We start from the raw sequence: 17,035 nt of genomic DNA, 5'->3' as shown, positions 1-17,035 counted from the left end.
ACATTCTTCGTATTCAGAATGCAATTCGATATGTCTGATGTGCTCTAATGTCCCAAAATAAATACTGTCCAAACGTTCATACCCCAGCCCTTAAGTTAACATAAAGTTAAATTATAGGCCAAGTCAAACTTCTTAAGAGGGAATAAAATGCTTTTTTTATGAAGTTATTAGATATGGAATTCGAATGAATTATGGTTCGCGTATTTGTGACTCAGGAAACAAGCAATTTGCTTGAGTGAGATATTTTCAAGCAATGTCACTTGACTTAAAGCGTAACTTCCATTTTGTTCCGATAATATCCCCTCCTATAATCAGCTGGCCTTTTTCAACTGCCCATTTTGCTCGCAACACATAACACACATGTCCTGACTTATTGATTTCATATCATTTCACTGGGGTCAGGCCCGTAGCCATGAATTTTTGTGGGGGGGGTGTTGATTTTGATAAAGTGAAATTTTTTTCCAAGGGGGGGCAAAAGTTGACTTTTTTCCCCAAATTTTGACCTTTTTTGACCAAAAAAGCTTTAAAAAACCGGATTTTTTTGGCTCGCTACGCTTGCAAATTCTTAAATTTTGGGCCTTTTTGTATATTTTGCATTTTTTTTTTTTTTGGGTGAGGGGGGGGGCGTTGCACCTGCACTCCCCTGGCCTGGCTGCAGGCCTGATTGGAGCTTTCTCATTAGTGTTTAATATCACAGGGATGTAAAATAGATAAATTGGGCCCCATATAATAATTATCATCAAATTATATAAGGCCCCATGTCACAGGGGAAATTGCCCAAAATTGTCAAAATTTCCGAAAGTTGCTTAACATATTTTCAAAATTGCATAAAATTATTCAAAGGTTTCCCAAAGTTGCTTAAAATTTTCTCAAAATTTCATAAAGTTATTCTAAGTTGCACAAAGTTGCTTAACATTTTTTTCAAAATTGCCTGAAGTTGCTGAAAAAAGGCTCGAAAGTTTTTAAAATTACTCAAAATTGCTTCACTCTGGGCACAAACTGTGTAAAGTCAGCGCTTATTGTACAAAGTTGCAGAAATTTTTTCAATGTGGCCAGGCAATGTCAGGCAGCTTTGCGTAGGCCTACTTTCCCAGCAAACACAAAAACGTTTTAAAAACGTTTTAAATAAGTTATATTTTGGCTTTTGGTTTAGGTAAAAACGTTTTAATAACATTAAAATGTCGGGTTATATAAAGGTCATGATAACGTTTTGTATGAAAACACACTACAACAATATATTTTAATGTTTTCAAAAAATGTTATTGTAAACTATTTTTGCAAACATTTTTGCCAAATATTGTATCAATACTTAAATAACATTATGTTAAAATGTTTGAACCCAGCAAACACAGAAATGTTCTTAAAATGTTTTTTCAAAACCTTTTAATAACATTTAAATGTCGAGTTATATAAAGGTCATTAAAACGTTTTAAAAACGTTATTGAAAATATTTTGGGCAAACATTTTTCGCAAAATATTTTTTCAACCGCAAAATAACATTCTGTTTAAAATGTTTTGTATCAAGTTTTCAAGAATGTTTTTGGAATGTTATTAAAACGTTTTTATACCCTTTATATAACCCGACATTTAAACGTTTTCTGTAAAACATTTTTGTTTGCTGAGCAGTAGATTATCAAAAAATGATTTTTAAAGTTATGAAAACGTTTTATACTCTTAATATACCCTTTATATAACCCGACATTTAAACGTTTTCTGACAACCTTTTATATATAACCTTTTGCGAATGATGTCGAAAACGTTTTGTGTTTGCTGGGTTTACATAACATTATAAAGAAATTTTAGGCGTTTCTGGAGAATTTTGCCAACTTTGAGCAACTTCCCCTGTGACAGGTGGCCTTTATACAGTCATGGAAAAAAGTATTTTTTAGCCCCCGTTTTCTATTGGTCAACATAGGCGTAGATCCCGGGTGGGGGATAACCCCCCCCCCCCATATTTTGCCATGTGTCTTCTATACTATTCATCATATACCCCTGCATAACGAAATTCAACAATATTCAATATCCAAAGCAATATCCTCACTATAATAGGTCCCAAAAACAGAAATCCCCCACCCCACATAATCGCAAATTGACACGAAAGCTTCATTCCCATTTATTTCATCCAAAACGGTCCTGTCATACACCTTCCCCAATCAAACACATTTCTCTTGCATTTGATCATCTTCTACTCTTCCCTAGAAAAATCATTATGATACCATTCTACACACCATGGAATTCACCATATCACGTCCAAGCTCACATTGGGCGCTCCATTCCTTTTTTAAAGGAATTTTTATTTATAGTAAGAATTCCAATTGAATGAACACAGCTTTTAACAGCTGCACTCGATCCAACCGCGATCGTATATTGCGTATTTCAAACTACAACGCGAACGCACGACCTTGGATACAATGCTATCCAATCACGAGTGCGTTGGCATGGTTGGATTCACTTCCGCGTTACTCACGCACAGGCGCACACGCTGGCGTACATCGTGCAGTGTACGCAAAAATTCGTCACGCTATTGAAAGCTGCGTTCATTCAATTGGAATTCCCACTATAGCTTTACCATGCGTTTACACCGCTATTTTCATGGGAAGACGCATCGATTGACCTATAGCGTGTTTAAAAGGCCCCATGGTAGGGCTAGCTTCTTGAAGGCCGTGATTTAATAGGGGTAGTCGTATCATAAGACCATTTTTGAGCTGAATCATGGTTATGAGTATTTTTATGACCGATTTTCCATTATCATACTCATTCAAAATTGAAAGTTACACGTCACCTGGAAACCAAACTGGCTAATCAATATTAGCCATAATGGACGGTAGTTTTCCATCAAATTATAATTTTGTTACTCCATACTAAAAAATTTCAAAAACTGTCAGGAAAGGTTTTGTGTTTATTAAAAGCCGAAATAACAAAGTTAAGTGAAAAAACCACTGGCTATTTTAGCGGTTTATAAAGGTGGACTTCTGTTAAATATGGCATAACGACCGTGCCAGAAATGGGCAAGTGCAATAGCTGCCTTGTAAACATTTGGCAATTTACACACATTGTATTGTACACATCTACACATGACAGCTATAATTGCACTGACATACCCACTTCTGGTACTGAGCAGTCGATAATGTCAAATTTGCTCTGTTGACCTGCCTGAAGCTGTTTAAGTTGGGACATCATTACAAATATGCTCCCCCCCAAAAAAAAATGGTTCGAAAAACCTCAAACTGGTACGTGCAGGGAATATAATGCATTGCTCATAAATGAAAACAAGTATACTGTCTTTAAAAAAGACACCATGGATGAGGATATGTTTCACAGTGTTGCATTGATATCATAAATTTATTTTTTTATAAATTTAATTTTATATTTATTGTGCGGAATTGGGCTGCTTCCTGATGTATTCTTGTAGCTGCTACAAAGAGCCCAGTTTAACATGGATTTCCAACCCTTTTGATAGTCATCCCAGACGCTACATGTACATACATGTTTTCTGCTCCAGCAAATTAAAAGTAGACAAATTAATCGAGTAAATAACTATAAGAGTAGAAATCTGATATATTCAATGTGTTTTATGATTTATTTATCATAACATTCAATACATGCTATATACACAACTTTTTAATATACAAATATGATTTTAACTGGGTTAGTGCAATTTGCAATAGCTGTCTGCTGTGATGTCGAGATATGTTCAAAAAATAGTGCACATTTTAAAACCATAACATGGAACAAACCTCCCACTCCTTTGCCAATGTGGCATTTAACTTAGGCCTAAAAAAAATTGTTTGATTGGCGTAACCCGACCGACCCTAAACATAGGCCCGACCCAAGACTTTTTTTCTTATTTTTTCAAAAAAAAATGAATAAAAAAAAAAAAAAAAAAGATTAAAATTAAAAAAAAAAAGAAAAAATTAGTGATTTTCAGCTTAAAATGTGCCGACCAACCTACCCTAATTTTTTTTTCATGTTACGCCAATCAAACAATTTTTTTTAGATTTTAGGTGATTCATATATCAAGAGTTAGTGAGCTGAATTAAGCCTATGTACAAATACATGAAGTTGCTATTTTCTGCAATGTTCTGAGGAAGTTAATTTTGTATAAAATGCAAGCTTTTGAGTTTGCGTGTTGTAAACTATTAAATGTAGAAAGTTACTAATAGAAATGCAGTAATTAGAAGAGATCTTCAGGAATTGAGTGATTAATATCTATTAACACTTTTTGACAGGAATAAGGATGACATTTTGGATATTTGAAAAAAATATATCTAGGGGTGAATGGTTAGGCTTAATGCAGGAATACTGATGTGACGAAGGCACTTTATATTTTTTGGCATACATTTTAGTTTGATATATCGAATATTGGTTAAATTTGACTCGTAATGCAATTCTTGTCAAAATTTCATCAAATTTACAACTATTTCAAAATATCGACCAAAAGGACGAGAAAAAGCAACAAAATATATCGAGGAGATATGAAAAATAGCATGAATCCTTATGTCCTTAAATTGCTTAAACTGTTACCACAGGTAATAAAATCATAACATTTCAATTTTCAAAAACTTTTATTTAGCAAACAACTAGAATAATTTAAATGCTTCCATATACAATATAGCAATGCAACTCAACTGCTTGTTGCTCTTCAACTGTGAATACAATAAATATATACAATGATTTATACAATGTATTTACATTAGTAACATCAATAATTACAAAAAAAACTAATCATAACAATCACACTGAGTAAGCCTAAGTGCACAAAACATTTTTTAGAGTGACTACTTTACATGTTGACAAACTAACAATGACATCAAACAAGCATACATATGTTTCAGCCAATCTAATATTAATGAAGAATGAAATAAATCTACTTCTTTATGTTAAGTTTTCCAAGATAAACATCCCTCTTTGGGCCGGTTTCTCGAAGCATGGCTAGTGCTCATGCTTCCTAAGCCACCAAGCTTAAGCCCAATCAGTCTTATACCAGTGCTTACAATTTCACATTGTACATCACCTAGGAAAATAAATCAATAAACTGGATCCACATTGGTAGGGCTAGCCTGCTAGCTTAGGAAGCCTGACCATTTAATAGCCAAGCTTCAAGAAATCTGGACTTATGTGGCTATATCCTTCATGAAAGCCTGCACCAATTAGCATATTGTTAAGATTTCATTGAGGGATTACTAACATAACACCCATGCTACTATTTCTTGTGTATCATCTAGTAAAGGATTATTTCCACAGATTCTCAGAATAAACTCAAAATATTTCATAAGTAACACCACATTAAGCGATAAGTTTTCTAAAAAACGATGTACACCTTATATAAAACTTTACAAAATGAAACATAATGAAAGATGTTTTTCTTGAAACACTGAAAGTCCTTTTCATTAACCCCCTGAGCACAACCTGTCGATCTAACATTGCCTCTGATTGGTTAATTACATGATATCTTCATTTTAATCACCAATCACCAATCAGATTGGAGATTTACAAATAATTCACCCCAATTTTTTGCATGGTTAAATTATTGTAACAATGTTGCTAATTGGTCCAATTGACAATAAAAACTTCTTTTTGACCAACAGGCAGGTAGTTCTCATGGGGTTAAGCAGGAAAAGATGTTTGTATTGGAATTTGTGTTCATTGGTCATTATCGCCACACAAGTGGTGTTTTAGAACATTGCAACATGATTTTGTTTTATTCAATACACATAGTTGAGTTGTATTAATATTAACATTTTTTGGATAAAGAAAGCCACAAAAAGAAAAAAAAATGTTTTCACAAGCAAGATCTATTTACAGGGATCAGAAGGATAAACTGCTTAGTTATATGACTGTGATCATGAGTGTTATTATAAAACAACCCTTTTTGAGAAAGTTTGCTGTTGTGCAAGTTTATAGAAATTGGGTGGGTTATTTTGCTCTGTAAAAAACCCCATCTCATTCATTTTGCGGCTTTCAGGTTTTAGGAGCTGCAGCACATCAAAGTTATAAAGCATTTTACCTAAACTACAAAGTCATCACATTGCATTGGTTGTGCTGCACTGGTGTAACTTGAGGTATAGTGTAGTCTCCGTCGAAGACTTACACACCTCTTGCAACACCATACTTAGTTATCATCATAAATTATGATTTATCATTATAAAAAAAAAGTATAAAAAAAACAGCTGCTAAATGATGTTAACATAAACATCACACAGAAGTTAACTTTTAAATCGCCTTCAGTATTATTAAACATTAACTATACAAAACAGTTTTATTTCAGAACAGTTATTTAAGTCATCTCTTTACTGTCTCAAGTTGTTATATCATAATTATAAATAACATTAATTTTGGTTGTAGTTTTACTGCTTTTGTGTGTATCACATAAAATCATCCCAAAATGTTAAATAACCGATGAATACACAATCGCTACCCTCAAGAAAAGGAAAAAATAACATATTCTATCGCTATGATATGCAAACTTGAAATAATGGATTCAAGCTTGACTTGAGCTACTTATGTACACATTTGCATAAAAATTTCAGAAAACATATGCATTGTTGGCAGATAGTAAATATATATTAACGTAAATATATCTGTCTTTATATATAATGTTAATTTAAGCACATGTACTGAAGTAAACACATTGCATTGTATGCTCTATTGTTTTTTGATTTTTATGTTTCTGTCTCGAGATAAAAAAAATGCATATCTTTTTCAAAGAATATACATATATGATGCAACAAGACACTTATTCATTCTTTTAAATATAAAAACTTGTTTTTGTTTCATGCTTTTTCTCTACTTGAGTATTGCTTATTTCCTACAGTATAGCTTTATGTATGATTGCTATTTTTTTTAAATGTCAGTGCTGTAACAGGAATGTAACATCCTAAAATGCTTGTAGCAAAAACTAGCAAATTTGCTTTTGAATACATGATAGTTTATAAATTTCCATTACTGTTTCTTAAAAGTACTACAAAGTATCAAAAAAGTATGATAACTAAAGGCCAGCCTAACGCAACGAAAATCGCTCACAAAGATGTTGGACTATAGCGCAGCCTTCAGACTGATTGAACACAAGTTTGAAAATCCAACTTTGATTTGACAAAGTTATATTCCCAATTAGCAAAGTGTCTACTTGATTTCTACATGTATATGCAATTAACATAACCTAAATATAGACTTGTTAATTGCAGACTCCTGCATTGCATTGTGGGTGCTTGACTTATTCTACACTGCCACCATTTCAGAACTTTATTTTCTTATCTGCAATATTTTAAATTGAGAAAAAAAGTTGATTAACAATACATACATATTGGTATAACTGCTACTATACATGATGCAAATTTGGTGTAATCATTATACACGCGTAATGATAATAAGATTTTGTTACTTACACATGTAACAAAATCTTATAGATTATGCAATTTCTTGATATGATTGGTCAACAACCATGTAATAGAATGTTAATTGTGATATAACAAATCTACCATTACTATCAACCAATCACTGCATCAATGTTAAAAATCCTTCAGATATAGATGGTCAACTTATTAACTTAAATGATATGTACAATGAAAAAATAGATGATAATTTGTCTATACTGTATAGCATATTATGTTGCATTGGGTAGCATGTTGTTTATAGTCGTCATTGACTCAACACTGTACATATCTAAGCTGAGGCTTTTACACACATAGTATAGACTTATGTAAGATCATTAAGGTATGAATACATGTATCATTGTTGAGATAAAGAGGTAATGTTTGTAATAAACCCTGTTTGGCATCATAGATCTATTTATACTTTGTTTCACTGTGAGTTTGGTGATAGTGATGTAGGTGCATAGTTCACTGGTATTGAATCGCACACCTGAAACTAATCCCACAGAGCATTATATGCATGCATACAAGGGCGGTATGTTGACACCCTTGTGTTGCAACAGTGTGAAAGCTTTGACATCAATACCAAACTTGAGGTGAAATAAGGAACTGTACACATGACATAGATCTATATAAGATGTGTCAATCATTATATTCTGTACAAACTAATGAAGGAGGTAATATCATGACACATGGGATGTGTCACATGACACATGTGACACATGTGATGTGTCACAGTGCCACAATGTCAGGACTTGAGTTTAAGGAGAGCGACTACTGGCTCACAACAAGTAAATGTACAATTTCAAATATCTTCCTGATAGCTCTCCTAAGCAGAGAAGAGTGCAGAGTGGCTCACACCTACAAATTTCTTAACTCAAACCCTGCATTGTTGCAACTCTGGCCATGTTGGATTGCAGTACATCATATTTTAAGCAATACTGAGTGTAGCAGTATGTAGTATAAAATCTTCACAAGTAGTGGCTATGTACTATTACATTCCCTGTTCAGTTTTACCCTGTGGACCTATATAATATCCCTATTGATACATAGGTACTATATATTTTACAGAATACTGTTGGCACCTGCATATTGCAATTGCAATACGATTTCAGAAGAAACACGAATGTGAAATACTGATAATCGGTCTGCAAGGTTGAATATGAAATGTGTATGTGTAATACAAATTCATAAATAGTACTATTGTATTATCCTTTGTACAGTATACACGTTGGAAAATATAAATAAATACTTATTTACTTGCAAATAAATGCCCATGTTTATTCTATACATCTGTAGTGATCAACATAGTTCTCAAGCGTGGATTACAAATACTGTACTGAAAATGACTGCAAATAAGACACCACTATATTTACTACATTATGATTAAAACTTGAACCTATGTATAGCAAATGCTTCACAGATCATTTTACCCAGCAATTATATTTCTGGTCGCAAAAATGTCAACTTATATCAAGTATGTCTTTGGTATTTAGGCGAGCACATTTGGTGCTAATCACATAACAGCAAACATATAACACAATACAATGTTTCCCTCCACTGAAATTCACATTTCCTACCCCCAATGCCCCCTCCTATATAATTCTGGCATCACAACTGAAGACAGTATCCCATAAAAAGATTCTATTTCCTGATATCAGGAAAATTGTCTGAAACTTTTATTCCTACGCTATAAGTCTGAATGTGGCTTTTAGCCATTTTGTCTACACAACAACGAGTTTAAGTCACTTACTATGGTACGGTATCCAATAACATTCTCATGCTTTAAAAGCATCATTAAAGGTTCAAAATCCACCTGGACAATTTCCCTTTATGGAACTTGCATTATCTGCACATAAAACCAGGAAGACGTCTGGTTTGCATTGAGGTGCAAATTTACAATATTTACAGTGTGGTAACAAAAAATCCACACAGTTCTACTGGCCGATTGAGTTTCCAAAACGTGTCAGTTGTTCATTTGTTTTTCATTTTCTTTTTCTGAAAGATTTCAGCAAAAAACACAACTGTTTTTACTTGCATATATCCTAAATTTAAAAAAACGCCCCAAACGCAAAATGTTGGTCGCTTGGGCCGGGCTGTAGATTTTTTGTTTTCATTGCCTTAAGCTCTTTTTTTTTCAATTAGAATTTTCTTCTTGTATGTACCTTCAAGAAATTAAGAGTTAATTTGATAATATTTCTCATGCCATGAGCTTGAATTAAAGCAGTATTTTTTTGTGTGCTTTTCATAATAAATAAAAAAATTGATGTATGGTTTATTTGTTTTTGGCAGATCAACATTTTCAGTAATGTATGACCTTTTTCTTTAAATTTACTTTTTCCGTGTCATTTTTCTGAATTGCTATTAGTATTAAATAATTTCACTGCTCTTTGAGCTGTTATATATATACATTAATGTACATTATTTACAAGATACATTTATACAAAAACAAAAATAAAATAAATATCTTTTATACGAGTTCAATCTTTTAGAATTGAGAAGTTAAAAGAGTGATAATATGATAGCACGTCAAATTATTGTGAAATATTCAAAATGATTATAATTGAATTATAAGAATCCAATTGAAAATATCACAAAAATTTGATCACAAAGAAAAAGTTCAGATGGTAAGTACAAGCATAGAGAGAATATATTATACATCTTTGGAAATGTCTCTATTGCCTGCTTTATGTTTAGCAGTGCATTTTATGATATAGTGTATCCTCAGTGATTGATTACAACCTTAACCCCCTGAGCACTACCTGCCGATCTAACATTGTCCCTGATTGGTCAATTACATGATATCTTCACTTTAATCACCAATCAGAATGGAGCTTTGCAAATAATTCACCCCATTTTATTGCATTGTGAAATGATTCCAACAATGTTGCTGATTGGTCCAATTGATAATGAAAACTTCTTTTTGGCCAATCAGCAGGTAGTTCTCATGGGGTTAAATTAAATCATCACTCGTGGAATACAATACAGGCATTAGCAACCAATTTATCCAGGAGGACATCTGGATTCAGAGCTACAGAAAGAATAATTTATTTCTTTAAATTAGCAAGATTTCCACCTTGAAGATTTTTCCTCCCTCAAGGAGGGATGGCTTAGTGGTTAGAATTCTCGCTTCTGGTGCGGGTCCCGGGTTCAATTCCCAATGGCAGAAAACTTGCTGGGATATTGACATGGAAAAATACAGTCGGAATTTTAATTGGCAATTCTGTAGATTAAATTCAGACTTCCGCTCTCCCCATGGTGTATCTAGAGTTGGGTACAGGTATTTTAAAAGAACCATAAAAAATCCATCTTTCAGAGGGATGTTAAGACATCAGTGGAAGAGCCATACCTATACATTTAGTTTGCAGTCAGTTTGGAGAAGAGTAGGATGTTAATCTCTGACTGTTCCAACCTGTTCCGGTGTTCATATGACCAAAAAAAGTTTCGTAAGGGTCTATCCAGGGTTGTCAAACCTGAACAAATCAAATCAAAAGTCTAAGCTTGACTCCTTTGATGGTCAGCTGACTCTTCTGTCATACCTTTCTCAATATATCACATGTCACTAGGTTCTTTCTGTTGCTCTGGGCCCTGAACATCAACTTCATCACTATATAGCAAGGTATAATGAACCTTGGAATATAAGGAGTGAAAGTGGGTCTTCACCTTCCACTCTGTACTACAACAAAGTCAATAAGGTATATTGCTGAACGAGACCGTTGGACAAACATGATTTTCATTCCCAGCATGCATCACTTTTGCCTATCGATCGCTATCAGCAATATATCTTATCATCACACAATATAGTTATAGTTGATCGTCATTCAACTCATCACCGGAAGGCTGTAAAATACCCTGTGTGTCTTTATCTTTTCCATTTTTGCTAATCTTCACGTAGTTCCCAGAGAACATAACGGGTGGATCCAAAGTTAGACTTCTGCCTTTTGATTTCTTAACAATATCTTCTCCAAACCGCTTATGTGCAAGGTCATTCTTCTCTCTACGTCTACGCATGAAGAGGTATAGAACTATTGCTATTATGATTATGAAGAGGATGATGATAGGGATGCCTGCTGCTAGTCCTACATTTTTATGTGTTCCATAGATGATTTCTCCTGCAATGGAATAATACATAGATCAATAGATAAGTTACTGCCGAGTAATTTCAATATATGTTTGACAAAAATGGGCGCAAAGTTTGTGATTAAAACTTATATATGGTATATTTTCCTAATTGCTTTTCAACACTTGTTCAACAAACATGGGTTCAAAAGTTGTGTTTGAAATATAGTACATGTATATTTTCCTAATTGTTAAGATCTTAGACAAATGTAAACAAGACGAAACTTTCTAATAAATTCTGCCATGCAATGATTTCATTTACAACAAAGCTCAAATTTCACTATAATTTGGTTTACCTCAAGTTCGGTGGTGACGTAAATGCTTTTTTGTGGTTGCGCTGCAAATGTGCCGACAAACTGCACCTGTACACATGTGTGTGCACTAAGCGACATTAATTTAATGTATGCAATTCGATACTGCGGCGAGCGAAATATGCACATACGTCACTACCAAACTTGAGGTGAACCAAATTATATATAGTATTATTCTGGCTTTGGTAATAAATATTGGGCTATTCCAGTTGAAATCCATACACCCTATAGAAGACATTACTTTAATTTCCCACACATAGCCCCCCTCTGAAAGAGTCTTGGCTACACTACTGCATAATAGACCTGTTATTTCAGCCTCTACCTACCTGATACTTGAATCTGTGCACTACTTGTAACCTCTCCTTCCTCATTCACAGCTACACATGTGTACAGCCCAGTGTCTGCAGCATTGGTGCCGTTGATCTGTAAGCCTTCACTCAAGAACTTGTACCTGCCACCTTCCTCCAGAGGTAATCCATTCTTCTCCCAGGTGACCTTTGGAGCAGGTGCCCCGATGACCTTGCATGGTATGATGACGGTTTCACCGGTTGAGAGAGACTCGTTCTTTGGTGGACTGAGAACATGCGGTAGACCTGTGGTTTGAATATAATAAAAACAAATTGTTATATTTGTTCTTTAACCCTCTTCACACGGGTGTTGACTGCAGACGACAAGTTTCAAATTTCTTTAAAGAAATTCATTTTCATGGCCATATTTGGAATCAGCATGAAAAATGCATTATAGTAAGTACAAACAAGCCTAGTATTGGTTCAGTCATGAAATAGCATTTGATATTTTGAACAAATATATCGAAAACTTGGACTTTTTATATTGAAGCCTACGGCCAGCATGCAGGGCATTAATGGATTAATTATGTTGTAATAATAAACGCTACTCATTATGTGACATTTAAACTAAATACATTTTTGCTTTAAATTTTTCACTGCATATCTATCTCAACAAACATAAGTTAGTGGATTTGAGGGTTTTCCAAATTATAAGGATTATGTCTATAGAGAAAAATTGGTTTTGAGATATAATCTTCCGTCAACCCTGAGGAACATGTCAAAGGCAATTGATGTAGTTCAACACAGGTAAAAAATAAAGACAGCATATGAAGCAGGTCTTACCTTTAACAAGAACAGTTGTAAATGCTGTCAATGGCTGAACGGGATTGAATGCAATGCAGGCATAGATACCCATATCAGCTCTCTCCATGTTAGTGATGGTCAAATATCCTGTTTCATGGAGGATGTACCTAGTGTATCAGAAAAGATGAAACAATGATGAATATGTGAGCTTTTTGGCTATGAAAGATATAGTAAACAAGAATACCCCAAACAATAAATTTGAAGGGTATAATTGATCGCTTCTTAAAATAACTACAGGTCCTCCATTTGAAATGATCAGCGAAATCATATATTTAAACAGGAGGAGGATTTCATTGATTAAATGGTAGAGAGTGATTCTTCAATTCAACTTCTTTTGCCCTTTGAAACAACATGGAGCTATGTTGCTGCTAAATCAAGACTCTGAAATAGGTAACTTTTTAAGTAAACATGAAGTATGATGTTTGATGGGATTTCATAACGAAGTCTGTTTGTGTGAATTTCAGAATCGTGTAATATTATGTTTATTTTGGAAACTGGATTTTTTCGGTAGTTTACAACATGCATGTGGAATGCTTGTGGACCCACTTGTTGCTTCCAAATTGTACGTCTTGTCCGAGAATTAAATATAGCAACAACAGTTAAATTGTTGATATGGCTTTCGTCAATCTTTTGGTGAGTTCTGTTCGAGTTACCGCTCAGACTTTGAAGTCCTTATAGAAATAACTTACTTGTTATTGGCTACATGAGGTAGGTCATCGCCATCTTTCTTCCACAGAATGGATGGTTTAGGCTTGCCAGTGGCCTGACACTTGAGTGTTACCTCAGCACCTTCTTCCGATGTAGCGTTCTGAGGGGTTTCCGTAAATACTGGTGGTTCTGTGATGAGAAATGGAGAGTTGTATATTAGTTTATTTGATATAACAGTTTGTTTTAATAAAGTCCTGAGGAGTGTGCTTAACACGGGCCTATCTGTGTCAACATCTGTACAAACTTTGGAAACTGTATCACACAAATTGTGATGATTTGGCAAAGTTTAGAGTGGAAACTCAGAGGCGCCTTTAAAAATATCGAGGAAGTATGCTCATGTCAAAGGTTTTCAGCTAACTATCATAGATTAGCATAGATCAAGGACAAGGCAAGCAGAAAGGCATGATACAGAAATAAAGCCTGGAGATACAAAGGTAGACTGACAAAAGGGTGAAGAGAAGGATCTAGAAGAAGAATATTGATTGCGGTGACAACTTACCATTAACAGTGAGTGATACTGTAGCATGATCAATACCGAGTGGATTCTCAGCAACACATGTGTAGGAACCTTCATCAGCAATGGTTACATTCTCAATCAGGAGAGTTCCGTTGCTCTTGAAATTTGTATAGCGTCCTTCATTCAAGCTTTCACCATTTGAATGCCATGACACATTAGACAAAGGCAGACCACCAATCATGCATGCCAGTTCTGCCGTGTCTCCCACAGCAACAACGCCATGTTTGACCATAAGGATTTGAGGTGGTTCTGAAAAAAAGAATTTTGATGTTTAATGTAAAACATAGGTCTTCTTTTAAGATGAATTTGGGAAAGATACTTTTCACATTTTATGATTTAACCATAAGATGCAATACTGTAGTCTTATATGTCTAACCAGGACACTATAGTAATGATACTAATAACAATAATACATAATTTTTGATATCACGCTTCACAAATTTCATACTTTTCAAAGCAGTCTTATATATGAAACTTAGATATGCCATCTCACTCATCCAAGTGGAAATCAACTTAACTCCTTGCATATTAAAAATAAAACCAATAAAGACAACAACTTGAAAAGACAACATACCTTGAACAGTGAGAGTTGCATTTGCACTGACAGCCCCCATGGTGTTCCTCAAGACACAAGAGTACACTCCTGTATCCTCTCTCCTAGTCCTCACAAAATGTAAGTTGCCATAGCTCAGTACCCTGAGGCGTTGACTATTAAGATCAATGTTGGATATTGGCTGACCATCTTTGAGCCAGTTTTCTGCCGTGATTGGTGGGGCATTTTCTCCGTCGGCTACACAGCTCAAACTGGCTGCAAAGCCTACTCGGGCTGTACGGTTCTCTGGCATGGCTTTGAATTTAGGGGGTTCAGTTGAAATACCTGAAGGGAACAGAAAATATTCAATATTATATTATAGTTAAATTTGAAGTCATAAAAACAATCTCATACGTTACACTCTCTAAATCAGTATTAGCATTACAATAAACTTCAAATCACCTTCATAGGTAAAACATCTTTTTTAATGAATTTTGAAAGCACACCAATGCTTGGTTCATGGCTTGATAAGCTATACATTAGTCTGTCCTTGGATAGTGGCATCTGTTTCTGTTCTCCTTTATTAGTTGATAATTGGTACTTCGGATCAATATAGTGTGGTGCAAAACTTATCCTCCATAATACAACATTACTATTTGTAACCAAATAATTTGGTTTAAAAAAAGTTTAGAGTACTGTATAGCCTTGCATGGATACAATTCTTTTCAAACTTACTTGTGCAGTTTTTGCCATCTCCTAGCATTCCTTCCGGACATTCCAAGCACACAGATCTTTCCTGGGGAAGATCCACGCAGGTGACTCTGGAGTAACAGCTGTCTCGTCTACAAGGTCCTTCTTGCTCTTCACGGCACACATTTTTGCTTGGTCTTCTGTAGTCTGAGCCATCGCATACCACAGCTGTAAGAAAGTGTATATGATTGATTAGAATGTGAAATAAAAATGATACTTCATATCTAAGACTGCAAAATATATACATGCATGTACTTAGTATTAGTTTTTACACAAATGAAATGGAAATAAGCATTGTACACCATGCAGAATTTGGCACCTTAAATTGGCGGCCATACTGGATAAGCCCAGTATTATTCTTACCAGCATCTTGAGTATGTCTTGGATCACAGTTGCCTTCTCCCCATCCTTGCTGGCTACATTGTACTATTGAGTTCTCCCATCCAATACAGTTAACATCATTCATCCAGATTGGAGTGCGGATATCAGATTGGCCATACCTCCATGAACGAGGGATATCTAGCGCACGACCAAGTCCCAATTCTTGACACACAACCTGTACAATGGCAAGAACATTTTCTTTTATTAGTGAGTATATTTCATGTTACTGCCATCGATCTTTCATTTATTACGGTTCGGTAATTATTTATTAATTTGCACAAAAAAGTGACAAATAAACATACAAAGCAGGAATATATAATATATGCTTCCATTTGTAGGAATTGAAATTAATAAGCTGCTGCCAATTTTGTTTTGGATATTTAACAAATATACCAAGGTTGAAATTAAATCACATTGGAATCAATTACTTTAAAACTGGTTAAGACTTGCTTTATGTTCACAGTAAATCCGAGGGGGGGGGTCACTCCCACATATTGGTATGTGTCATTTGCCTGTCAATATACCCCCTTTTTCATCAGCTTATACCCAATGACCCTATTTTTTGAAAAGTTTACACCAAATTGCACACATTTTGAACAAATTTGGCAATTTGGGGGAGGGGCAATGTTTTCACTTCACTGTCAATGACCTCTAACCCCGAAGTACATCTTCAGCTAAAAATAGCACATAAGTTTTGCTTACCTCAGCATCATCCAGGTCCCATCCATTCATGCACACAGTACCCCACTGACCATCATGGAACACTTCTACCAGTCCTTCATGTGGACTGGAGCCACCTGTCAGACGCACTTGCTTCGTTGATGGTGCATCCGGAAGAAGACTCTGCAGTACAATACCAGTAGCACAACTTTCTACACATTCACCACCTGGACATATTGAAATAGTGAATGATTAAACAAAATTCTGTTGAATTTAATATTTTGAGCCTACATGGCTGCTTACACAATCCAAATTATACCACGGTTTTGTTAGGATATGCTACACTCCAAGTTATACATTTATGGTTTCCTTATAGTTTTTAAGACAGTTTCAAGTTTAATTGATTTTATGTAGATTTTATATGGGCTCTGATTCAGTTAGCCCCATTTGAAATTCACACTCCCTGAGTGTAAGATTAAGGTCATGTCTTCCATAGGGGATGTATGGATTTCAACTGGAATAGCCAAATGCAAGTA

The 17,035-nt window shown here is 34.7% G+C and overlaps 1 protein-coding gene across 1 annotated transcript in view; it reads right to left on the bottom strand.

The window, feature by feature from the left end:
* Positions 1–3,937: 3,937 nt before the first annotated feature.
* LOC140159504 (scavenger receptor cysteine-rich domain-containing protein DMBT1-like) overlaps positions 3,938–17,035 on the bottom strand; it is a 68,519-nt gene continuing 55,421 nt past the window's right edge. Inside the window, exons 23-31 of the mRNA XM_072182993.1 lie at positions 16,542–16,726; positions 15,822–16,014; positions 15,444–15,626; positions 14,751–15,053; positions 14,159–14,425; positions 13,641–13,788; positions 12,931–13,058; positions 12,127–12,393; positions 3,938–11,482 (exon numbers count right to left, since the gene is read on the bottom strand). Coding sequence (XP_072039094.1) covers positions 11,175–11,482; positions 12,127–12,393; positions 12,931–13,058; positions 13,641–13,788; positions 14,159–14,425; positions 14,751–15,053; positions 15,444–15,626; positions 15,822–16,014; positions 16,542–16,726 — 1,982 coding nt within the window. The 3' untranslated portion in view covers positions 3,938–11,174. The remainder of the gene's footprint in view (positions 11,483–12,126; positions 12,394–12,930; positions 13,059–13,640; positions 13,789–14,158; positions 14,426–14,750; positions 15,054–15,443; positions 15,627–15,821; positions 16,015–16,541; positions 16,727–17,035) is intronic.

The sequence above is a fragment of the Amphiura filiformis genome, chromosome 8 (genome assembly GCF_039555335.1).
Source record: "Amphiura filiformis chromosome 8, Afil_fr2py, whole genome shotgun sequence".
NCBI classification, from domain to species: Eukaryota; Metazoa; Echinodermata; class Ophiuroidea; order Amphilepidida; family Amphiuridae; genus Amphiura; species Amphiura filiformis.
The sequence above is the reverse complement of the archived record's forward strand: the minus strand, read 5'-3'. Positions and strand labels throughout refer to the sequence as shown.